General features: G+C 45.7%; 1 protein-coding gene across 2 annotated transcripts in view; it reads right to left on the minus strand.

Annotated features, from left to right (window-relative positions):
* LOC124005040 (small G protein signaling modulator 2-like) overlaps window positions 1-26,130 on the minus strand; it is a 136,156-nt gene that overhangs the window by 91,587 nt on the left and 18,439 nt on the right. For both annotated transcript variants that reach the window (XM_046313899.1, XM_046313898.1), the window contains exon 2: window positions 19,036-19,111. In XM_046313899.1, the coding sequence (XP_046169855.1) occupies window positions 19,036-19,111 (76 nt within the window). The remainder of the gene's footprint in view (window positions 1-19,035; window positions 19,112-26,130) is intronic.

The raw sequence follows: 26,130 nt of genomic DNA on the forward strand, positions 1-26,130 counted from the left end.
TTTCCTGTTATAATCCCTATCTCTCCTTTAACATCAGGTTTCCTGTTATAATCCCTCTCTCCCTCTCTCTCTCCTTTAACATCAGGTTTCCTGTTATAATCCCTCTCTCTCCTTTAACATCAGGTTTCCTGTTATAATCCCTCTCTCTCCTTTAACATCAGGTTTACTGTTATAATCCCTCTCTCTCCTTTAATATCAGGTTTACTGTTATAATCCCTCTCTCCCTCTCTCTCTCCTTTAACATCAGGTTTACTGTTATAATCCCTCTCTCCCTCTCTCTCCTTTAACATCAGGTTTCCTGTTATAATCCCTCTCTCTCCTTTAATATCAGGTTTACTGTTATAATCCCTCTCTCCCTCTCTCTCTCCTTTAACATCAGGTTTCCTGTTATAATCCCTCTCTCTCCTTTAACATCAGGTTTCCTGTTATAATCCCTCTCTCCCTCTCTCTCCTTTAACATCAGGTTTCCTGTTATAATCCCTCTCTCCCTCTCTCTCCTTTAACATCAGGTTTCCTGTTATAATCCCTCTCTCCCTCGCTCTCCTTTAACATCAGGTTTACTGTTATAATCCCTCTCTCTCCTTTAACATCAGGTTTCCTGTTATAATCCCTCTCTCTCCTTTAACATCAGGTTTACTGTTATAATCCCTCTCTCTCCTTTAATATCAGGTTTACTGTTATAATCCCTCTCTCCCTCTCTCTCTCCTTTAACATCAGGTTTACTGTTATAATCCCTCTCTCCCTCTCTCTCTCCTTTAACATCAGGTTTCCTGTTATAATCCCTCTCTCTCCTTTAACATCAGGTTTCCTGTTATAATCCCTCTCTCCCTCTCTCTCCTTTAACATCAGGTTTCCTGTTATAATCCCTCTCTCCCTCTCTCTCTCCTTTAACATCAGGTTTACTGTTATAATCCCTCTCTCTCCTTTAACATCAGGTTTACTGTTATAATCCCTCTCTCTCCTTTAATATCAGGTTTACTGTTATAATCCCTCTCTCCCTCTCTCTCTCCTTTAACATCAGGTTTACTGTTATAATCCCTCTCTCCCTCTCTCTCCTTTAACATCAGGTTTCCTGTTATAATCCCTCTCTCTCCTTTAATATCAGGTTTACTGTTATAATCCCTCTCTCCCTCTCTCTCTCCTTTAACATCAGGTTTACTGTTATAATCCCTCTCTCTCCTTTAACATCAGGTTTACTGTTATAATCGCTCTCTCTCCTTTAACATCAGGTTTACTGTTATAATCCCTCTCTCTCCTTTAACATCAGGTTTACTGTTATAATCGCTCTCTCTCCTTTAACATCAGGTTTACTGTTATAATCCCTCTCTCTCCTTTAACATCAGGTTTACTGTTATAATCCCTCTCTCTCCTTTAATATCAGGTTTACTGTTATAATCCCTCTCTCCCTCTCTCTCTCTTTTAACATCAGGTTTCCTGTTATAATCCCTCTCTCTCCTTTAACATCAGGTTTACTGTTATAATCCCTCTCTCTCTCCTTTAACATCAGGTTTACTGTTATAATCCCTCTCTCTCCTTTAACATCAGGTTTCCTGTTATAATCCCTCTCTCTCCTTTAACATCAGGTTTCCTGTTATAATCCCTCTCTCTCCTTTAACATCAGGTTTACTGTTATTGTCATGCAGATGATAGAGGACCCAAAAGCGACTTAACAGAAACAGAGTTTATTCAAGTCCAAACAGGGAATAACAGAAATCCTCTAGTCTGTAGAGGGGAATGACAAGAGAAGCGGCCACAGACTGCAGGTCGCTTCGGGTAGGCGCAGGCCGTAGTAGACAGAGACACCTGCTCACACGCAGCATCTGATGAAGGCAAAAAACACGACAGGACAGGGCGAAACACAATCACAGCATGGTGAATACAAAACAAGGAACCGACGGGACAGGAACGGAACACAAAGGAATAAATAGGGACTCTAATCAGGGGAAAGGATCGGGAACAGGTGTGGGAAGACTAAATGATGATTAGGGGAATAGGAACAGCTGGGAGCAGGAACGGAACGATAGAGAGAGGAGAGAGAGGGAGGGGGAGAGAGAGGGATAGAAAAAGGGAACGAACCTAATAAGACCAGCAGGGGGAAACGAACAGAAGGAAAAGCAAAATGACAAGATGATATAAGACAAAACATGACAGTACCCCCACTCACCGAGCGCCTCCTGGCGCTCTCGAGGAGGAACACTGGCGGCAACGGAGGAAATCATAGATCAAACGGTCCAGCACGTCCCGAGAAAGAACCCAACTCCTCTCCTCAGGACCGTAACGAAAAACGATAAAAAGGGAAACTAGGGTACTACTCTAAAAAAAAAATGAGAACTAGGGACAGACTGAGACACAGCAAGGGCAGGGACAAGAACAGGAGAGATGCGATGGCAGGGAACAGACTGAGACCCAGCAAGACCAGGAGCAGAAGCAGAAAAAAAAATTACCAGACTTCTTCTGCGCGCAGTCTGAACACGCAGCCACGAAACGGCGCGTGTCACGCTCCTGAGTCGGCCACCAAAAGCGCTGGCGAATAGACGCAAGAGTGCCTCGAACACCGGGATGACCAGCTAACTTGGCAGAGTGAGCCCACTGAAGAACAGCCAGACGAGTGGAAACAGGAACGAAAAGGAGGTTACTAGGACAAGCGCGCGGCGACGCAGTGTGCGTGAGTGCTTGCTTAACCTGTCTTTCAATTCCCCAGACTGTCAACCCGACAACACGCCCATAAGGAAGAATCCCCTCGAGATCAGTAGAAGCCACAGAAGAACTAAACAGACGGGATAAGGCATCAGGCTTGGTGTTCTTGCTACCCGGACGGTAAGAAATCACAAACTCGAAACGAGCGAAAAACAACGCCCAACGAGCTTGACGGGCATTAAGTCGTTTGGCAGAACGGATGTACTCAAGGTTCTTATGGTCTGTCCAAACGACAAAAGGAACGGTCGCCCCCTCCAACCACTGTCGCCATTCGCCTAGGGCTAAGCGGATGGCGAGCAGTTCACGGTTACCCACATCATAGTTGCGCTCAGATGGCGACAGGCGATGAGAAAAATAAGCGCAAGGATGAACCTTATCGTCAGACTGGAAGCGCTGGGATAGAATGGCTCCCACGCCTACCTCTGAAGCGTCAACCTCGACAATGAATTGTCTAGTGACGTCAGGAGTAACGAGGATAGGAGCGGACGTAAAACGTTCTTTTAGAAGATCAAAAGCTCCCTGGGCGGAACCGGACCACTTAAAACACGTCTTGACAGAAGTAAGAGCTGTGAGAGGGGCAGCAACTTGACCGAAATTACGAATGAAACGCCGATAGAAATTAGCGAAACCTAAAAAGCGCTGCAACTCGACACGTGACCTTGGAACGGGCCAATCACTGACAGCTTGGACCTTAGCGGAATCCATCTGAATGCCTTCAGCGGAAATAACGGAACCGAGAAAAGTAACGGAGGAGACATGAAAAGAGCACTTCTCAGCCTTTACGTAGAGACAATTCTCTAAAAGGCGCTGTAGAACACGTCGAACGTGCTGAACATGAATCTCGAGTGACGGAGAAAAAATCAGGATATCGTCAAGATAGACAAAAACAAAAATGTTCAGCATGTCTCTCAGAACATCATTAACTAATGCCTGAAAAACAGCTGGCGCATTGGCGAGACCGAACGGCAGAACCCGGTACTCAAAATGCCCTAACGGAGTGTTAAACGCCGTTTTCCACTCGTCCCCCTCTCTGATGCGCACGAGATGGTAAGCGTTACGAAGGTCCAACTTAGTAAAGCACCTGGCTCCCTGCAGAATCTCGAAGGCTGATGACATAAGGGGAAGCGGATAACGATTCTTAACCGTTATGTCATTCAGCCCTCGATAATCCACGCAGGGGCGCAGAGTACCGTCCTTCTTCTTAACAAAAAGAACCCCGCCCGGCCGGAGAAGAAGAAGGCACTATGGTACCGGCGTCAAGAGACACAGACAAATAATCCTCGAGAGCCTTACGTTCGGGAGCCGACAGAGAGTATAGTCTACCTCGAGGAGGAGTGGTCCCCGGAAGGAGATCAATACTACAATCATACGACCGGTGAGGAGGAAGGGAGTTGGCTCGGGACCGACTGAAGACCGTGCGCAGATCATGATATTCCTCCGGCACTCCTGTCAAATCGCCAGGTTCCTCCTGAGAAGTAGGGACAGAAGAAACGGGAGGGATGGCAGACATTAAACACTTCACATGACAAGAAACGTTCCAGGATAGGATAGAATTACTAGACCAATTAATAGAAGGATTATGACATACTAGCCAGGGATGACCCAAAACAACAGGTGTAAACGGTGAACGGAAAATCAAAAAAGAAATAGTCTCACTGTGGTTACCAGATACTGTGAGGGTTAAAGGTAGTGTCTCAAATTTGATACTGGGAAGATGACTACCATCTAAGGCAAACATGGGCGTAGGCTTGTCTAACGGTCTGAAAGGAATGTTATGTTTCCGAACCCATGCTTCGTCCATGAAACAACCCTCAGCCCCAGAGTCAATCAAGGCACTGCATGTAGCACCCGAACCGGTCCAGCGTAGATGGACCGACATAGTAGATCTAGATGAAGAGACCTGAGTAGTAGCGCTCACCAGTAGCCCTCCGCTTACTGATGGGCTCTGGCCTCTTACTGGACATGAATTAACAAAATGTCCAGCAACTCCGCAATAGAGGCACAGGCGGTTGGTGATCCTCCGTTCCCTCTCCTTAGTCGAGATGCGAATCCCTCCCAGCTGCATGGGCTCAGTCTCAAAGCCAGAGGAGGGAGATGGTTGTGATGCGGAGCAGGGAAACACCGTTGATGCGAGCTCTCTTCCACGAGCCCGGTGACGAAGATCTACCCGTCGTTCTATACGGATGGCGAGAGCAATCAAAGAGTCCACATCTGAAGGAACCTCCCGGGAGAGAATCTCATCCTTAACCACTGCGTGGAGTCCCTCCAGAAAACGAGCGAGCAGCGCCGGCTCGTTCCACTCACTAGAGGCAGCAAGAGTGCGAAACTCAATAGAATAATCCGTTATGGACCGTTCACCTTGGCATAATGAAGCCAGGGCCCTAGAAGCCTCCCTACCAAAAACTGAACGGTCAAAAACCCGAATCATCTCCTCTTTAAAGTTCTGGAACTTGTTAGAGCAATCAGCCCTTGCCTCCCAGATAGCTGTGCCCCATTCTCGAGCCCGGCCAGTAAGGAGTGAAATGACGTAAGCAACCCGAGCTCTCTCTCTAGAGTATGTGTTGGGTTGGAGAGAGAACACAATCTCACACTGCGTGAGAAAGGAGCGGCACTCAGTGGGCTGCCCGGAGTAGCAAGGTGGGTTATTAACCCTAGGTTCTGGAGACTCGGCAGGCCAGGAAGTAACAGGTGGCACGAGACGTAGACTCTGGAACTGTCCAGAGAGGTCGGAAACCTGAGCGGCCAGGTTCTCCACGGCATGGCGAGCAGCAGACAATTCCTGCTCGTGTCTGCCGAGCATAGCTCCTTGGATCTTGACGGCAGTGTAACGAGCGTCTGAAGTCGCTGGGTCCATTCCTTGGTCGGTTCCTTCTGTCATGCAGATGATAGAGGACCCAAAAGCGACTTAACAGAAACAGAGTTTATTCAAGTCCAAACAGGGAATAACAGAAATCCTCTAGTCTGTAGAGGGGAATGACAAGAGAAGCGGCCACAGACTGCAGGTCGCTTCGGGTAGGCGCAGGCCGTAGTAGACAGAGACACCTGCTCACACGCAGCATCTGATGAAGGCAAAAAACACGACAGGACAGGGCGAAACACAATCACAGCATGGTGAATACAAAACAAGGAACCGACGGGACAGGAACGGAACACAAAGGAATAAATAGGGACTCTAATCAGGGGAAAGGATCGGGAACAGGTGTGGGAAGACTAAATGATGATTAGGGGAATAGGAACAGCTGGGAGCAGGAACGGAACGATAGAGAGAGGAGAGAGAGGGAGGGGGAGAGAGAGGGATAGAAAAAGGGAACGAACCTAATAAGACCAGCAGGGGGAAACGAACAGAAGGAAAAGCAAAATGACAAGATGATATAAGACAAAACATGACAGTTATAATCCCTCTCTCTCCTTTAACATCAGGTTTACTGTTATAATCCCTCTCTCTCCTTTAACATCAGGTTTCCTGTTATAATCCCTCTCTCTCCTTTAACATCAGGTTTCCTGTTATAATCCCTCTCTCTCTCCTTTAACATCAGGTTTACTGTTATAATCCCTCTCTCTCCTTTAACATCAGGTTTCCTGTTATAATCCCTCTCTCTCTCCTTTAACATCAGGTTTACTGTTATAATCCCTCTCTCTCCTTTAACATCAGGTTTCCTGTTATAATCCCTCTCTCTCTCCTTTAACATCAGGTTTACTGTTATAATCCCTCTCTCTCCTTTAACATCAGGTTTCCTGTTATAATCCCTCTCTCTCCTTTAACATCAGGTTTACTGTTATAATCCCTCTCTCTCCTTTAACATCAGGTTTACTGTTATAATCCCTCTCTCTCCTTTAATATCAGGTTTACTGTTATAATCCCTCTCTCTCCTTTAACATCAGGTTTCCTGTTATAATCCCTCTCTCTCCTTTAACATCAGGTTTCCTGTTATAATCCCTCTCTCTCCTTTAACATCAGGTTTCCTGTTATAATCCCTCTCTCCCTCTCTCTCCTTTAACATCAGGTTTACTGTTATAATCCCTCTCTCTCCTTTAACATCAGGTTTCCTGTTATAATCCCTCTCTCCCTCTCTCTCCTTTAACATCAGGTTTACTGTTATAATCCCTCTCTCCCTCTCTCTCCTTTAACATCAGGTTTCCTGTTATAATCCCTCTCTCCCTCTCTCTCCTTTAACATCAGGTTTACTGTTATAATCCCTCTCTCCCTCTCTCCTTTAACATCAGGTTTACTGTTATAATCCCTCTCTCTCCTTTAACATCAGGTTTACTGTTATAATCCCTCTCTCTCCTTTAACATCAGGTTTACTGTTATAATCCCTCTCTCTCCTTTAACATCAGGTTTACTGTTATAATCCCTCTCTCTCCTTTACATCAGGTTTCCTGTTATAATCCCTCCCTCTCCTTTAACATCAGGTTTACTGTTATAATCCCTCTCTCTCCTTTAACATCAGGTTTACTGTTATAATCCCTCTCTCTCCTTTAACATCAGGTTTCCTGTTATAATCCCTCTCTCCCTCTCTCTCCTTTAACATCAGGTTTACTGTTATAATCCCTCTCTCTCCTTTACATCAGGTTTCCTGTTATAATCCCTCCCTCTCCTTTAACATCAGGTTTACTGTTATAATCCCTCTCTCTCCTTTAACATCAGGTTTACTGTTATAATCCCTCTCTCTCTCCTTTAACATCAGGTTTACTGTTATAATCCCTCCCTCTCCTTTAACATCAGGTTTACTGTTATAATCCCTCTCTCTCCTTTAACATCAGGTTTACTGTTATAATCCCTCTCTCCCTCTCTCCTTTAACATCAGGTTTACTGTTATAATCCCTCCCTCTCCTTTAACATCAGGTTTACTGTTATAATCCCTCTCTCCCTCTCTCCTTTAACATCAGGTTTACTGTTATAATCCCTCCCTCTCCTTTAACATCAGGCTTACTGTTATAATCCCTCTCTCCCTCTCTCTCCTTTAACATCAGGTTTACTGTTATAATCCCTCTCTCCCTCTCTCCTTTACATCAGGTTTACTGTTATAATCCCTCTCTCTCCTTTAACATCAGGTTTACTGTTATAATCATCCTCTCTCTCCTTTAACATCAGGTTTACTGTTATAATCCCTCTCTCTCCTTTAACATCAGGTTTACTGTTATAATCCCTCTCTCTCCTTTAACATCAGGTTTACTGTTATAATCCCCTCTCTCTCCTTTAACATCAGGTTTACTGTTATAATCCCTCTCTCTCCTTTAACATCAGGTTTACTGTTATAATCCCTCTCTCTCCTTTAACATCAGGTTTACTGTTATAATCCCTCTCTCTCCTTTAACATCAGGTTTCCTGTTATAATCTTTAACATCCCTCTCTCTCCTTTAACATCAGGTTTACTGTTATAATCCCTCCCTCTCCTTTAACATCAGGTTTCCTGTTATAATCCCCTCTCTCTCCTTTAACATCAGGTTTACTGTTATAATCCCTCTCTCTCCTTTAACATCAGGTTTACTGTTATAATCCCTCTCTCTCCTTTAACATCAGGTTTCCTGTTATAATCCCTCTCTCTCTCCTTTAACATCAGGTTTACTGTTATAATCCCTCCCTCTCCTTTAACATCAGGTTTACTGTTATAATCCATCAGGTTTCTCTCTCCTTTAACATCAGGTTTACTGTTATAATCCCTCTCTCTCCTTTAACATCAGGTTTCCTGTTATAATCCCTCTCTCTCTCCTTTAACATCAGGTTTACTGTTATAATCCCTCTCTCTCTCCTTTAACATCAGGTTTCCTGTTATAATCCCTCTCTCTCTCCTTTAACATCAGGTTTACTGTTATAATCCCTCCCTCTCCTTTAACATCAGGTTTCCTGTTATAATCCCTCTCTCTCTCCTTTAACATCAGGTTTACTGTTATAATCCCTCTCTCTCCTTTAACATCAGGTTTACTGTTATAATCCCTCTCTCTCCTTTAACATCAGGTTTCCTGTTATAATCCCTCTCTCTCCTTTAACATCAGGTTTACTGTTATAATCCCTCTCTCTCCTTTAACATCAGGTTTACTGTTATAATCCCTCTCTCTCCTTTAACATCAGGTTTACTGTTATAATCCCTCTCTCTCCTTTAACATCAGGTTTACTGTTATAATCCCTCTCTCTCCTTTAACATCAGGTTTACTGTTATAATCCCTCTCTCTCCTTTAACATCAGGTTTACTGTTATAATCCCTCTCTCTCCTTTAACATCAGGTTTACTGTTATAATCCCTCTCTCTCCTTTAACATCAGGTTTCCTGTTATAATCCCTCTCTCTCCTTTAACATCAGGTTTACTGTTATAATCCCTCTCTCTCCTTTTAACATCAGGTTTACTGTTATAATCCCTCTCTCTCCTTTAACATCAGGTTTACTGTTATAATCTCTCTCCCATCAGGTTTCTCTCTCCTTTAACATCAGGTTTCCTGTTATAATCCCTCTCTCTCCTTTAACATCAGGTTTCCTGTTATAATCCCTCTCTCTCCTTTAACATCTCCTTTAACATCAGGTTTACTGTTATAATCCCTCTCTCTCCTTTAACATCAGGTTTACTGTTATAATCCTCTCCTTTAACATCAGGTTTCCTGTTATAATCCCTCTCTCTCCTTTAACATCAGGTTTACTGTTATAATCCCTCTCTCTCCTTTAACATCAGGGTTTATCTGTTATAATCCCTCTCTCCCTCTCTCTCCTTTAACATCAGGTTTACTGTTATAATCTCTCTCCTTTAACATCAGGTTTCTCTCCTTTAACATCAGGTTTCCTGTTATAATCCCATCTCTCCCTCTCTCTCCTTTAACATCAGGTTTACTGTTATAATCCCTCTCTCTCCTTTAACATCAGGTTTCCTGTTATAATCCCTCTCTCTCCTTTAACATCAGGTTTACTGTTATAATCCCTCTCTCTCCTTTAACATCAGGTTTACTGTTATAATCCCTCTCTCTCCTTTAATATCAGGTTTACTGTTATAATCCCTCTCTCCCTCTCTCTCCTTTAACATCAGGTTTCCTGTTATAATCCCTCTCTCTCTCCTTTAACATCAGGTTTCCTGTTATAATCCCTCTCTCTCTCCTTTAACATCAGGTTTACTGTTATAATCCCTCTCTCTCCTTTAACATCAGGTTTACTGTTATAATCCCTCTCTCTCTCCTTTAACATCAGGTTTACTGTTATAATCCCTCTCTCTCCTTTAACATCAGGTTTCCTGTTATAATCCCTCTCTCTCCTTTAACATCAGGTTTACTGTTATAATCCCTCTCTCTCCTTTAACATCAGGTTTCCTGTTATAATCCCCTCTCTCCTCTCTCTCTCCTTTAACATCAGGTTTACTGTTATAATCCCTCTCTCTCCTTTAACATCAGGTTTCCTGTTATAATCCCTCTCTCTCCTTTAACATCAGGTTTACTGTTATAATCCCTCTCTCTCCTTTAACATCAGGTTTACTGTTATAATCCCTCTCTCCCTCTCTCTCCTTTAACATCAGGTTTCCTGTTATAATCCCTCTCTCTCTCCTTTAACATCAGGTTTCCTGTTATAATCCCTCTCTCTCTCCTTTAACATCAGGTTTACTGTTATAATCCCTCTCTCTCCTTTAATATCAGGTTTACTGTTATAATCCCTCTCTCCTCTCTCTCTCCTTTAACATCAGGTTTCCTGTTATAATCCCTCTCTCTCCTTTAACATCAGGTTTACTGTTATAATCCCTCTCTCTCTCCTTTAACATCAGGTTTACTGTTATAATCCCTCTCTCTCCTTTAACATCAGGTTTCCTGTTATAATCCCTCTCTCTCCTTTAACATCAGGTTTACTGTTATAATCCCTCTCTCTCCTTTAACATCAGGTTTCCTGTTATAATCCCTCTCTCCCTCTCTCTCCTTTAACATCAGGTTTACTGTTATAATCCCTCTCTCTCCTTTAACATCAGGTTTCCTGTTATAATCCCTCTCTCTCCTTTAACATCAGGTTTCCTGTTATAATCCCTCTCTCCCTCTCTCTCCTTTAACATCAGGTTTACTGTTATAATCCCTCTCTCCCTCTCTCTCCTTTAACATCAGGTTTACTGTTATAATCCCTCTCTCTCCTTTAACATCAGGTTTACTGTTATAATCCCTCTCTCTCCTTTAACATCAGGTTTACTGTTATAATCCCTCTCTCTCCTTTACATCAGGTTTCCTGTTATAATCCCTCCCTCTCCTTTAACATCAGGTTTACTGTTATAATCCCTCTCTCTCCTTTAACATCAGGTTTACTGTTATAATCCCTCTCTCTCCTTTAACATCAGGTTTCCTGTTATAATCCCTCTCTCCCTCTCTCTCCTTTAACATCAGGTTTACTGTTATAATCCCTCTCTCTCCTTTACATCAGGTTTCCTGTTATAATCCCTCCCTCTCCTTTAACATCAGGTTTACTGTTATAATCCCTCTCTCTCCTTTAACATCAGGTTTACTGTTATAATCCCTCTCTCTCTCCTTTAACATCAGGTTTACTGTTATAATCCCTCCCTCTCCTTTAACATCAGGTTTACTGTTATAATCCCTCTCTCTCCTTTAACATCAGGTTTACTGTTATAATCCCTCTCTCCCTCTCTCCTTTAACATCAGGTTTACTGTTATAATCCCTCCCTCTCCTTTAACATCAGGTTTACTGTTATAATCCCTCTCTCCCTCTCTCTCCTTTAACATCAGGTTTACTGTTATAATCCCTCTCTCTCCTTTAACATCAGGTTTACTGTTATAATCCCTCTCTCTCCTTTAACATCAGGTTTACTGTTATAATCCCTCTCTCTCCTTTAACATCAGGTTTACTGTTATAATCCCTCTCTCTCCTTTAACATCAGGTTTACTGTTATAATCCCTCTCTCTCCTTTAACATCAGGTTTCCTGTTATAATCCCTCTCTCTCTCCTTTAACATCAGGTTTACTGTTATAATCCCTCCCTCTCCTTTACATCAGGTTTACTGTTATAATCCCTCCCTCTCCTTTACATCAGGTTTACTGTTATAATCCCTCTCTCTCCTTTAACATTTACATTTACATTTAAGTCATTTAGCAGACACTCTTATCCAGAGCGACTTACAAATTGGTGCATTCACCTTATGCCATCCAGTGGAACAGCCACTTTACAATAGTGCATCTAAATCTTTTAAGGGGGGGGTGAGAAGGATTACTTTATCCTATCCTTAACATCAGGTTTACAAACTACAAGCATTGATTAAGCAAGAATGGGCTGCCATCAGTCAGGATGTGGCCCAGAAGTTAATTGACAGCATACCAGGGTGGATTGCAGTGGTCTTGAAAAAGAAATTGCCTCTTTGCATCAACTTCATGTAATTTTCAATATAAGCCTTTGACACGTATGAAATGCTTGTAATTATACTTCAGTATTCCATATTAACATCTGACCAAAATATATAAAGACACTGAAGCAGCAAACTTTCTGGAAATTAATGTGTCATTCTCAAAACTTTTGGCCACGATTGTATGTCTATAGGCAGCCGCCCCTGATGTGCTAGTGATGGCTGTTTAGCAGTCTCATGGCCTTGACATAGAAGCTGTTTTTCAGTCTCTCGGTCCCAGCTTTGATGCACCTGTACTGACCTCGCCTTCTGGATGATAGCGGGGTGAACAGGCAGTGGCTCGGGTGGTTGTTGTCCTTGATGATCTTCATGGCCTTCCTGTGACATCGGGTGGTGTAGGTGTCCTGGAGGGCAGGTAGTTTGCCCCCGGTGATGCGTTGTGCAGACCTCACTACCCTCTGGAGAGCCTTATCCCTCTCAGCTTTTTACCAAAACAGGGGCGGGGACAACACTTTGTTATTGTTTCAACTGCTGATTGCCCCTTTAAATTCCGCTTTGCACTTCCAACCATTATTTACCATTATATATTCATAGGACTGTAAAAGAAATAGGGAGTAGGGTGCAAATTGAGATGGAGGAGGATGGTCATTTTCCCATCTATCCGTTGGTCCCTGGCTAGGAGCTAGGAGACCCCTGCTGCGTTGGTCCCTGGCTAGGAGCTAGGAGTTAGGACACCCAGCCTGCGTTGGTCCCTGGCTAGGAGCTAGGAGTTAGGACACCCAGCCTGCGTTGGTCCCTGGCTAGGAGCTAGGACACCCCGTCCTGCGTTGGTCCCTGGCTAGGAGCTAAGACACCCCGCCTGCGTTGGTCCCTGGCTAGGAGCTAAGACACCCCGCCTGCGTTGGTCCCTGGCTAGGAGCTAAGACACCCCGCCTGCGTTGGTCCCTGGCTAGGAGCTAAGACACCCCGCCTGCGTTGGTCCCTGGCTAGGAGCTAAGACACCCCGCCTGCGTTGGTCCCTGGCTAGGAGCTAAGACACCCCGCCTGCGTTGGTCCCTGGCTAGGAGCTAGGACACCTCGCCTGCGTTGGTCCCTGGATAGGAGCTAGGAGCTAGGACACCCCGGCTGCGTTGGTCCCTGGCTAGGAGCTAGGAGTTAGGACACCCCGCCTGCGTTGGTCCCTGGCTAGGAGCTAGGAGTTAGGAGTTAGGACAGCCCACCTGCATTAGCTGGCCTCCCAAACAGCCCACAGCTTGTTAACTAGGATGATAACGTGGACAGTTGGCTCCTTCTACATAACACTGGTGAGGAGGATGTGAGATTCTCACCAACACACCAGTCCAACTTTTCAAAACAGGTTGGGATAAATATAGGGGCGTAACGTAGGACGTAATGTAGGACTGTGGCCTACATAACACACCATGAAGGAGACTTTTAAATAACTGTCCAACAAGTAGTGGGAGCACTTGAAGGGACTGATAGAATTCATGTCTTGCCAATACTGATAAGTTATTTGGACACATCAGCAACAGGGCTGTGTTTGGCCAGCTCTCACAGCCGGTGTGACCCAAAAGGGCACCCTATGCCCTGTGGGCCCTGTTCAAAAACAGTGCACTATATAGGGAATAGAGTGAGATTTGGCCAGCTCCCATGAAGATGAACCTATGAGTCACACACTGCCGTGAATGGGTAAGAAATCTTAAAAGCTGTGTCAGACAAATGAATTGTGTTTATCACATGAATGAGGTACAAAATATGTCCGTGCTCCTCACTAGCTTCACGTTGCCATGGCACCATCTCTACCTGTACTGAACCATCTCTACCTGTACTAAACCTGCTCTACCTGTACTGAACCAGCTCTACCTGTACTGAACCAGCTCTACCTGTACTGAACCAGCTCTACCTGTACTGAACCATCTCTACCTGTACTGAACCATCTCTACCTGTACTGAACCATCTCTAGCTGTACTGAAACATCTCTACCTGTACTGAACCATCTCTACCTGTACTGAACCCTCTCTACCTGTACTGAACCATCTCTACCTGTACTGAACCCTCTCTACCTGTACTGAACCATCTCTAGCTGTACTAAGGTGGTGCACTATGTAGGGAATAGGGTGCCATAGGACTCAGATCTAAAGTGGTGCACTATGTAGTTTTAAACGCTGAGTCGTGAATGGTGACTGGACCCTTAAGTTCTGAGTTGGTCTCGGCTCACTAAAGCCTCTCTCTCAACTACTGCCACAGAGAATCACACACCCACTCCACACACATACAGTATGTAAAGCACGACACACACACACACACACACACACACACACACACACACACACACACACACACACACACACACACACACACACACACACACACACACACACACACACACACACAGTATGTGAAGAACGACACACACACACACACACAGCCACCCACAGACATACAGTATGTAAAGCACGACACACACACACAAACATACAGTATGTAAAGCACGACACACACACACACACACCCACTCCACACACCCACAGACATACAGTATGTGAAGCACGACACGCACACACACACCCACCCACAAACATACAGTATGTGAAGCACGACACACACACACACCCACAAACATACAGTATGTGAAGCACGACACACACACACACACCCACCCACAAACATACAGTATGTAAAGCACGACACACACACACAAACATACAGTATGTAAAGCACGACACACACACACACACCCACTCCACACACCCACAGACATACAGTATGTGAAGCACGACACGCACACACCCACAGACATGCTCCCAAACACACACTCTCTCTGTTCACACCATGCCTCTCACTCACGTCTCTCTCACTCACACAGAATCACAGACATGCTCCCAAACACACACACTCAACAGCAGAGTTCTCCCTCAACAGCATCTCTAATGACCAGCCCTAAAGCTTCCATACCATACCTCCATCCACAGCCTCTCTCTCTCTCTCTCCCAGCAGGAGGTTTGCATGTGAATGTGTTAATTAAGCTGTCCCAACTGCTGTGAGTCAAAATAGGACCCATAACCCTATGGGCCCTGGTCACAGGTAGTGTATTATAAAGGGAATTGGGTATCAATTAGGATGCACCCTCAGCATTCTTTAGCGGGTGTTCTGCATTAAGGGAGCCGTCCGTAGGGTGCGCCTGATAATTCACGGTCCTGATGACATTATCATCACTCATTATCCCCGCTCATTATCACCCCCCCGAGACACACCGGCCACACTGATGGAGACACTGATGGAGACACTGATGGAGACACTGGTGGAGACACTGGTGGAGACACTGATGGAGACACTGATGGAGACACTGATGGAGACACTGGTGGAGACACTGGTGGAGACACTGATGGAGACACTGATGGAGACACTGGTGGAGACACTGGTGGAGACACTGATGGAGACACTGATGGAGACACTGATGGAGACACTGATGGAGACACTGGTGGAGACACTGGTGGAGACACTGATGGAGACACTGATGGAGACACTGGTGGAGACACTGGTGGAGACACTGATGGAGACACTGGTGGAGACACTGGTGGAGACACTGGTGGAGACACTGATGGAGACACTGGTGGAGAACCAGCACTGAGAAGACACATGTGTTGACCCAGCACTGAGAAGACACTGGTGGAGACCCCAGCACTGAGAAGACACTGGTGGAGACCCCAGCACTGAGAAGACACTGGTGGAGACCCAGCACTGAGAAGACACTGGTGGAGACCCAGCACTGAGAAGACACTGGTGGAGACCCAGCACAGAGAAGACACAGGTGGAGACCCAGCACTGAGAAGACACTGGTGGAGACCCAGCACTGAGAAGACACAGGTGGAGACCCCAGCACTGAGAAGACACTGGTGGAGACCCCAGCACTGAGAAGACACTGGTGGAGACCCAGCACTGAGAAGACACATGTGTTGACCCAGCACTGAGAAGACACTGGTGGAGACCCCAGCACTGAGAAGACACTGGTGGAGACCCAGCACTGAGAAGACACTGGTGGAGACCCAGCACTGAGAAGACACTGGTGGAGACCCAGCACTGAGAAGACACTGGTGGAGACCCAGCACAGAGAAGACACAGGTGGAGACCCAGCACTGAGAAGACACTGGTGGAGACCCAGCACTGAGAAGACACAGGTGGAGACCCCAGCACTGAGAAGACACTGGTGGAGACCCCAGCACTGAGAAGACACTGGTGGAGACCCCAGCACTGAGAAGACACTGGTGGAGACCCAGCACTGAGAAGACACTGGTGGAGACCCAGCACTGAGAAGACACTGGTGGAGACCCAGCACAGAGAAGACACAGGTGGAGACCCAGCACTGAGAAGACACTGGTGGAGACCCAGCACTGAGAAGACACTGGTGGAGACCCAGCACTGAGAAGACACTGGTGGAGACCCAGCACTGAGAAGACACTGGTGGAGACCCAGCACTGAGAAGACACTGGTGGAGACCCAGCACTGAGAAGACACAGGCTTGTTGTGAATGTGTCTTTGATGGCTTGACGTGGATGGTGGCTAGTCTCACCCACACCCTGGATAAAGATGCAGAATTGGAATCAAATATGACCACTCTCCATAGTCCTGGTTAGGACAGTCGTGAACAAAACGCAGGAAAGTGGTATTTTAATATATAATACGCAGTTCCAGTCAAAGGTTTGGACACACCTAATCATGCAAGGGTTTTAATTTAGGGTTTTAATTTCTTTGTACAATTTCCAACATTGTACAATTATAGTGACGACATCAAAACTATTAATTAACACATATGGAATCATGTAGTAAGCTAAAAAGTGATTCTTAGAAATAGCCAAAGACAGCTTTGTAGACTCTTGGCATTCTCTCAAAGCTATAGATGCAAAGACTGACCCTCCTCCATGACATCAAGATTCTAGGTTTTGACCATGTTATGAGGCTATATTAGTATTTGTTTACAAACATTGGAGTGAAAACGAGTTTATATTTTGGGGATCTGATGGGAGTGTGACAGTTCAACTGAACTCATGAGGCATTTCTAAGTTATATTCTTCCAGAATCGATGGGTATATATAGTCCAACGGGTACATATCAATGATGAATTAAAGTCCAAAAACGGATGTAGCAACTGCAGATTGTCCCTTTAATGGCAACAATTACAGCCTGACACTGATAGTTTAAATCCACACACTGCACTTCAAGACACTTGACTTTGATTTCTCTCGTGAATTGATTTGATTTCCCCTCTAGAGAAACCCCTGAACTAAATGGAATTCAAGCAAACCGACGTCGGATAAATCTGATGTTTTAATAACCTACATTTATTCTTATTTTTTATAAATGTCGGTGAAATGGTGCAGCACCAACATCTATCTCGCTAGTGATTATGGTTAACAGTAGGGCTTTAAATAAGGAACCATTAGGGTTACATCCCCCCCCCCAAGCAAACAGGGAAAGATATACAGCCCCCAAGCAAACAGGGAAAGATATACCCCCCCCCAAGCAAACAGGGAAAGATATACAGCCCCCCAAGCAAACAGGGAAAGATATACAGCCCCCCCAAGCAAACAGGGAAAGATATACAGCCCCCCCCCAAGCAAACAGGGAAAGATATACAGCCCCCCCAAGCAAACAGGGAAAGATATACAGCCCCCAAGCAAACAGGGAAAGATATACAGCGCCCCCAAGCAAACAGGGAAAGATATACAGGCAAACAGGGAAACATATACAGCCCCCCCAAGCAAACAGGGAAAGAATTCATCTGCGCCCCCCCCCAAGCTAACAGGGAAAGATAACACCCCCCAACAAACAGGGAAAGATATCCAGCCCCCCAAGCAAACAGGGAAAGATATACAGCGCCCCCCTCGGTGTGGTGGGAACATCAGGTGGTAAAGGAGTCGCCAGCTCACAGTCATCTGGCCAGAAACGACATAAACCCATCCCACTACACTGGCAGCATTCCAGAAAATACTGACTGCACCACACACACACACACTACTGACTGCACTACGGGGCCACACACACACACACTACTGACTGCACTACGGGGCCACACACACACACACACTACTGACTGCACTACGGGGCCACACACACACACACACACACACTACTGACTGCACTACGGGGCCACACACACACACTACTGACTGCACTACGGGGCCACACACACACACTACTGACTGCACTACGGGGCCACACACACACACAATACTGACTGCACTACGGGGCCACACACACACACTCACACACACAATACTGACTGCACTACGGGGCCACACACACACACTACTGACTGCACTACGGGGCCACACACACACACTACTGACTGCACTACGGGGCCACACACACACACTACTGACTGCACTACGGGGCCACACACACACAATACTGACTGCACTACGGGGCCACACACACACACTACTGACTGCACTACGGGGCCACACACACACACACTCACACACACAATACTGACTGCACTACGGGGCCACACACACACACTACTGACTGCACTACGGGGCCACACACACACACACACACACACTACTGACTGCACTACGGGGCCACACACACACACACACACTACTGACTGCACTATGGGGCCACACACACACACTACTGACTGCACTACGGGGCCACACACACACACACTCACACACACAATACTGACTGCACTACGGGGCCACACACACACACAGCCACAAATCTGGTCTTTCTTAGGGAAAGTATATGTTTTGCGGCCAGGGAACATCTAAGAGTATTTTCTGTTGACTCCAGTGTGATTATTAACTTTCCGTTGATGTGCTGGCAATTACATCAAGTCCTTCACCCAGACATCCCACATCATCAGCTGAGGAGCTCTCGGAGGTGTGTGTGTGTGTGTGTGTGTGTGTGTGTGTGTGTGTGTGTGTGTGTGTGTGTGTGTGTGTGTGTGTGTGTGTGTGTGTGTGTGTGTGTGTGTGTGTGTGTGTGTGTGTGTGTGTGTGTGTGTGTGTGTGTGTGTGTGTGTACTTACGGCACAGGCCGATGATGTGGCTGCTGTCTTCATGGACAAACTTCTTAGTCACCGCCTCCTCCATGATCTGTTTCACCTGTACCGACAGTCAACACACAGAATCATTCATTACCGTCACATCCTTACCATTGTCATCATCACCATTACATCATTATTACCACCACCATCATCATCATCATTACCACATTTCACCATCATCAGTACCACCACCATCATTACCACCACCATCATCATCACCACCACTATCATCATCATGATTACCATCCCCATTACCACCACCATCATCATCATTACCACCACCACCATCATCAGTACCACCACCATCATTACCACCACCATCATCATCACCACCACCATCATCATCATCATTACCATCCCCATTACCACCACCACCATCATCAGTACCACCACCATCATTACCACCACCATCATCATCATCATCATTACCACCACCACCATCATCATCATTACCACCACCACCATCATCAGTACCACCACCATCATTACCACCACCATCATCATCATCATCATTACCACCACCAACATAATAATAATAATAATATCATTACCACCACCATCATCATTACCACCACCATCATCATCATCATCATTACCACCATCATCAGTACCACCACCATCAGTACCACCACCATCATCATCACCACCACTATTATCATCATCATTACCATCCCCATTACCACCACCATCATCATCATTACCACCACCACCATCATCAGTACCACCACCATCATTACCATCACCATCATCATCATCATCATCATTACCATCACCACCACCATCATTACCACCACCATCATCAGTACCACCACTATCATCATCATGATTACCATCCCCATTACCACCACCACCATCATCATCATCATCATCTCTTCCGAGATGGCATAGCAGTTCAGACGTCTTTTGTCCTCTTCTTGTCGTGTCCCGTATATATATATATATATACAACTTTTTTTCACATACATTTTATTTTTATTTTCCATCAACTCAACTTCAAAACACTCTCCTGCAACCCGCCTCACCAATTTATATTTATAAATAAGTATTATTTATCTCAAATCTGTAATCCTCCAAGAAGCTAGCCAGAAGCTAGCCAGAAGCTAGCCAGGAGCTAGCCAGAAGCTAGCCCAGAAGCTAATCAGAAGCTAGTTCAGAAGCTAGTTAGCTTCTTTACTGGCAAATCATTAGTATTCAGCTAACCACGGTTTGTGGTCATCAGCTATCCTTTAGCTCGAAAATCTATCGCCAGTTTTGTACGGCGCAGCGCGGCTCGGAACGGAACATACCGGACCAATTTTTCTCTCCATGTCCCTGGATTTCAACTGCTCTCTGGACATTCATACCCGGATCTCACAGCTAGCTAGCTGCTATCCGTGTGACTATCGGCTTTCGTCGATTTCCGGAGCAAACATCAATTACTCCGGAGCTAGCCAGCTCCGTCAATCACTCCTGAGCTCCGTCAATCACTCCTGGGCTGCAGTCACCTATCCGGACCCGTTTTACTGCCTACGCGGAGCCCCACCGGGCCTTCACAACTGGACTGCCGACGTTATCTACCCGAAGGAGATCCGGCTGGCTCCTCCGTCGCGACGTTACCTGAACGCCCATCTGCGGCCTGCTAACCGTTAGCTGTCTTACCGGCTGCTCTCAGAATAAACAATCGGACAATTTATTTATTTTTATTATTATTATGTTTTCTTCTTGGGCCTCTATAACTATATCTCTTGTTTTTATTTTTTGTTGTTGTGTGATTTGGATTAATCCCCTCTACCACACGGAACCCCACTAATCTACTGACGGAACGCAAGAGGTGGCTAACAACAGACCTCCATCCTATGCTAGCTTGCTACTGATGGCCTGGCTAGCTGTCTAAATCGCCGTGACCCCGAACCAACCTCTCCACTCACTGGACCCTTTTGATCACTCGACTAAGGATGCCTCTCCTTAATGTCAATATGTCTTGTCCATTGCTGTTCTGGTTAGTGTTTATTGGCTTATTTTACTGTAGAGCCTCTAGTCCTGCTCACTATACCTTATCCAACTTATTAGTTCCACCACCCACACATGCAATGACATCTCCTGGTTTCAATGATGTTTCTAGAGACAATATCCCTCTCTTCATCACTCAATACCTAGGTTTACCTCCACTGTATTCACATCCTACCATACCTTTGTCTGTACATTATACCTTGAAGCTATTTTATCGCCTCCAGAAACCTCCTTTTACTCTCTGTTCCAGACGTTATAGACGACCAATTCTTATTGCTTTTAGTCGTACCCTTATTCTTCTCCTCCTATGTTCCTCTGGCGATGTAGAGGTGAATCCAGGCCCTGCAGTGCCTCGCTCCACTCCTATTCCCCAGGCGCTCTCTTTTGATGACTTCTGTAACCGTAATAGCCTTGGTTTCATGCATGTTAACATTAGAAGCCTCCTCCCTAAGTTTGTTATATTCACTGCTTTAACACACTCTGCCAACCCGGATGTTCTAGCTGTGTCTGAATCCTGGCTTAGGAAGACCACCAAAAATTCAGAAATTTTAATTCCAAACTACAACATTTTCAGAAAAGATAGAACTGCCAAAGGGGGCGGTGTTGCAATCTACTGCAAAGATAGCCTGCAGAGTTCTGTCCTACTATCCAGGTCTGTACCCAAACAATTTGAACTTCTACTTTTAAAAATCCACCTCTCTAAAAACTGCCCCCAGCTGTGCTCTGGACACTATATGTGAACCCATCTATCTTCAGAGCTCGTGCTGCTAGGCGACCTAAACTGGAACATGCTTAACACCCCAGCCATCCTACAATCTAAACTTGATGCCCTCAATCTCACACAAATTATCAATGAACCTACCAGGTACCACCCCAAATCCGTAACCATGGGCACCCTCACAGATATCATCCTAACCAACTTCCCCTCTAAATACACCTCTGCTGTCTTCAACCAAGATCTCAGCGATCACTGCCTCATTGCCTGCATCCGTAATGGGTCAGCGGTCAAACGACCTCCACTCATCACTGTAAAACGCTCCCTGAAACACTTCAGCGAGCAGGCCTTTCTAATCGACCTGGCCGGGGTATCCTGGAAGGATATTGATCTCATCCCATCAGTAGAGGATGCCTGGATATTTTTTTAAATGCCTTGCTAACCATCTTAAATAAACATGCCACATTCAAGAAATTTAGAACCAGGAACAGATATAGCCCTTGGTTCTCCCCAGACCTGACTGCCCTTAACCAACACAAAAAACATCCTATGGCGTTCTGCATTAGCATCGAACAGCCCCCGTGATATGCAGCTGTTCAGGGAAGCTAGAAACCGTTATACACAGGCAGTTCGAAAAGCAAAGGCTAGCTTTTTCAAGCAGAAATTAACTCAAAAAGGTTCTGGGACACTGTAAAGTCCATGGAGAATAAGAACACCTCCTCCCAGCTGCCCACTGCACTGAAGATAGGAAACACTGTCACCACTGATAAATCCACCATAATTGAACAATTTCAATAAGCATTTTTCTACGGCTGGCCATGCTTTCCACCTGGCTACTCCTATCCCGGTCAACAGCACTGCACCCCCAACAGCAACTCGCCCAAGCCTTCCCCATTTCTCCTTCTCCCAAATCCATTCAGCTGATGTTCTGAAAGAGCTGAAAATTCTGGACCCCTACAAATCAGACGGGCTAGACAATCTGGACCCTTTCTTTCTAAAATTATCTGCCGAAATTGTTGCCACCCCTTTCCCAAAGATTGGAAAGCAGCTGCGGTCATTCCGCTCTTCAAAGGGGGGGACACTCTAGACCCAAACTGCTACAGACCTATATCTATCCTACCATGCCTTTCTAAGGTCTTCGAAAGCCAAGTCAACAAACAGATTACCGACCATTTCGAATCTCACCATACCTTCTCTGCTATGCAATCTGGTTTCAGTGCTGGTCATGGGTGCACCTCAGCCACGCTCAAGGTCCTAAACGATATCTTAACCACCATAGATAAGAAACATTACTGTGCAGCCGTATTCATTGATCTGGCCAAGGCTTTAGACTCTGTCAATCACCACATCCTCATCGGCAGACTCGACAGCCTTGGTTTCTCAAATGATTGCCTCGCCTGGTTCACCAACTACTTCTCTGATAGAGTTCAGTGTGTCAAATCGGAGGGTCTGCTGTCCGGACCTCTGGCAGTCTCTATGGGGGTGCCACAGAGTTCAATTCTTGGACCGACTCTTCTCTGTATACATCAATGAGGTCGCTCTTGCTGCTGGTGAGTCTCTGATCCACCTCTTCACAGACGACACCATTCTGTATACTTCCGGCCTTTCTTTGGACACTGTGTTAACTAACCTCCAGGCAAGCTTCAAAGCCATACAACTCTCCTTCCGTGGCCTCCAATTGCTCTTAAATACAAGTAAAACTAAATGCATGCTCTTCAACCGATCGCTACCTGCACCTACCCGCCTGTCCAACATCACTACTCTGGACGGCTCTGACTTAGAATACGTGGACAACTACAAATACTTAGGTGTCTGGTTAGACTGTAAACTCTCCTTCCAGACCCATATCAAACATCTCCAATCCAAGGTTAAATCTAGAATTGGCTTCCTATTTCGCAACAAAGCATCCTTCACTCATGCTGCCAAACATACCCTTGTAAAACTGACCATCCTACCAATCCTCGACTTTGGCGATGTCATTTACAAAATAGCCTCCAATACCCTACTCAACAAATTGTATGCAGTCTATCACAGTGCAATCCGTTTTGTCACCAAAGCCCCATATACTACCCACCATTGCGACCTGTATGCTCTCGTTGGCTGGCCTTCGCTTCATACTCATCGCCAAACCCACTGGCTCCATGTCATCTACAAGACTCTGCTAGGTAAAGTCCCCCCTTATCTCAGCTCGCTGGTCACCATAGCATCTCTCACCTGTAGCACACGCTCCAGCAGGTATATCTCTCTAGTCACCCCCAAAACCAATTCTTTCTTTGGCTGCCTCTCCTTCCAGTTCTCTGCTGCCAATGACTGGAACGAACTACAAAAATCTCTGCAACTGGAAACACTTATCTCCCTCACTAGCTTTAAGCACCAACTGTCAGAGCATCTTACAGATTACTGCACCTGTACATAGCCCACCTATAATTTAGCCCAAGCAACTACCTCTTTCCCAACTGTATTTAATTTATTTATTTATTTTGCTCCTTTGCACCCCATTATTTTTATTTCTACTTTGCACTTTCTTCCATTGCAAAACTACCATTCCAGTGTTTTACTTGCTATATTGTATTTACTTTGCCACCATGGCCTTTTTTGCCTTTACCTCCCTTCTCACCTCATTTGCTCACATTGTATATAGACTGGTTTATACTGTATGTTTGTTTTACTCCATGTGTAACTCTGTGTCGTTGTATCTGTCGAACTGCTTTGCTTTATCTTGGCCAGGTCGCAATTGTAAATGAGAACTTGTTCTCAACTTGCCTACCTCATCACCACCATCACCATCATCATCACCACCACCACCACCATCATCATTACCATCACCATAATTACCACCATCACCATCATTACCATCACCACCACCATCACCATAACCGCCATCACCATCATTACCACCACCACCATCATCATTACCATCACCACCATCATTACCATCACCATCATCATTACCACCATCACCACCATCACCATCATCATTACCACCACCACCATCATCATTACCATCACCACCATCATTACCATCACCATCATCATTACCACCACCACTATCATCACCATCATCATCATTACCACCACCACTATCATCATCATCACCACGATCATCACCACCACTATCCTCATCATCATAACCGCCATCACCATCATTACCACCACCACCATCATCATTACCATCACCACCACCACCATCATCATCACCATAACCGCCATCACCATCATTACCACCACCACCATCATCATCACCATAACCGCCATCACCATCATTACCACCACCACCATCATCATTACCACCACCACCACCAGCACTATCATCACCATCATCATCATCACCATAACCGCCATCACCATCATTACCACCACCACCATCATCATTACCACCACCACCACCAGCACTATCATCACCATCATCATCATTACCACCACCACTATCATCATCATTACCACCACCACTATCCTCATCATCATCATCACCACCACCACTATCCTCACCATCATAATCACCACCACCATCATGATCATTACCACCACATTGAGTGTAGTCTGGCCCAGGAGTGTGAAGGTGAACGGAAAGGCTCTGGAGCAACGAACCGCCCTTGCTGTCTCTGCCTGGCCGGTTCCCCTCTTTCCACTGGGATTCTCTGCCTCTAACCCTATTACAGGGGCTGAGTCACTGGCTTACTAGGGCTCTTTCATACCGTCCCTAGGAGGGGTGCATCACTTGAGTGGGTTGAGTCACTGATGTGATCTTCCTGTCTGGGTTGGCGCCCCCCCACCTTGGGTTGTGCCGTGGCGGAGATCTTTGTGGGCTATACTCGGGCTTGTCTCAGGATGGTAAGTTGGTGGTTGAAGATATCCCTCTAGTGGTGTGGGGGCTGTGCTTTGGCAAAGTGGGTGGGGTTATATCCTTCCTGTTTGGCCCTGTCCAGGGGATGTCATCGGATGGGGCCACAGTGTCTCCTGACCCCTCCTGTCTCAGCCTCCAGTATTTATGCTGCAGTAGTTTATGTGTCGGGGGGCTAGGGTCAGTTTGTTATATCTGGAGTACTTCTCCTGTCCTATCCGGTGTCCTGTGTGAATTTAAGTATGCTCTCTCTAATTCTCTCTTTCTTTCTTTCTCTCTCTCGGAGGACCTGAGCCCTAGGACCATGCCTCAGGACTACCTGACATGATTACTCCTTGCTGTCCCCAGTCCACCTGGCCGTGCTGCTGCTCCAGTTTCAACTGTTCTGCCTGTGATTATTATTATTTGACCATGCTGGTGATTTATGAACATTTAAACATCTTGGTCATGTTCTGTTATAATCTCCACCAGCCAGAAGAGGACTGGCCACCCCACATAGCCTGGTTCCTCTCTAGGTTTTGGCTTTTCTAGT

The sequence above is a fragment of the Oncorhynchus gorbuscha genome, linkage group LG19 (genome assembly GCF_021184085.1).
Source record: "Oncorhynchus gorbuscha isolate QuinsamMale2020 ecotype Even-year linkage group LG19, OgorEven_v1.0, whole genome shotgun sequence".
Taxonomy (NCBI): Eukaryota; Metazoa; Chordata; class Actinopteri; order Salmoniformes; family Salmonidae; genus Oncorhynchus; species Oncorhynchus gorbuscha.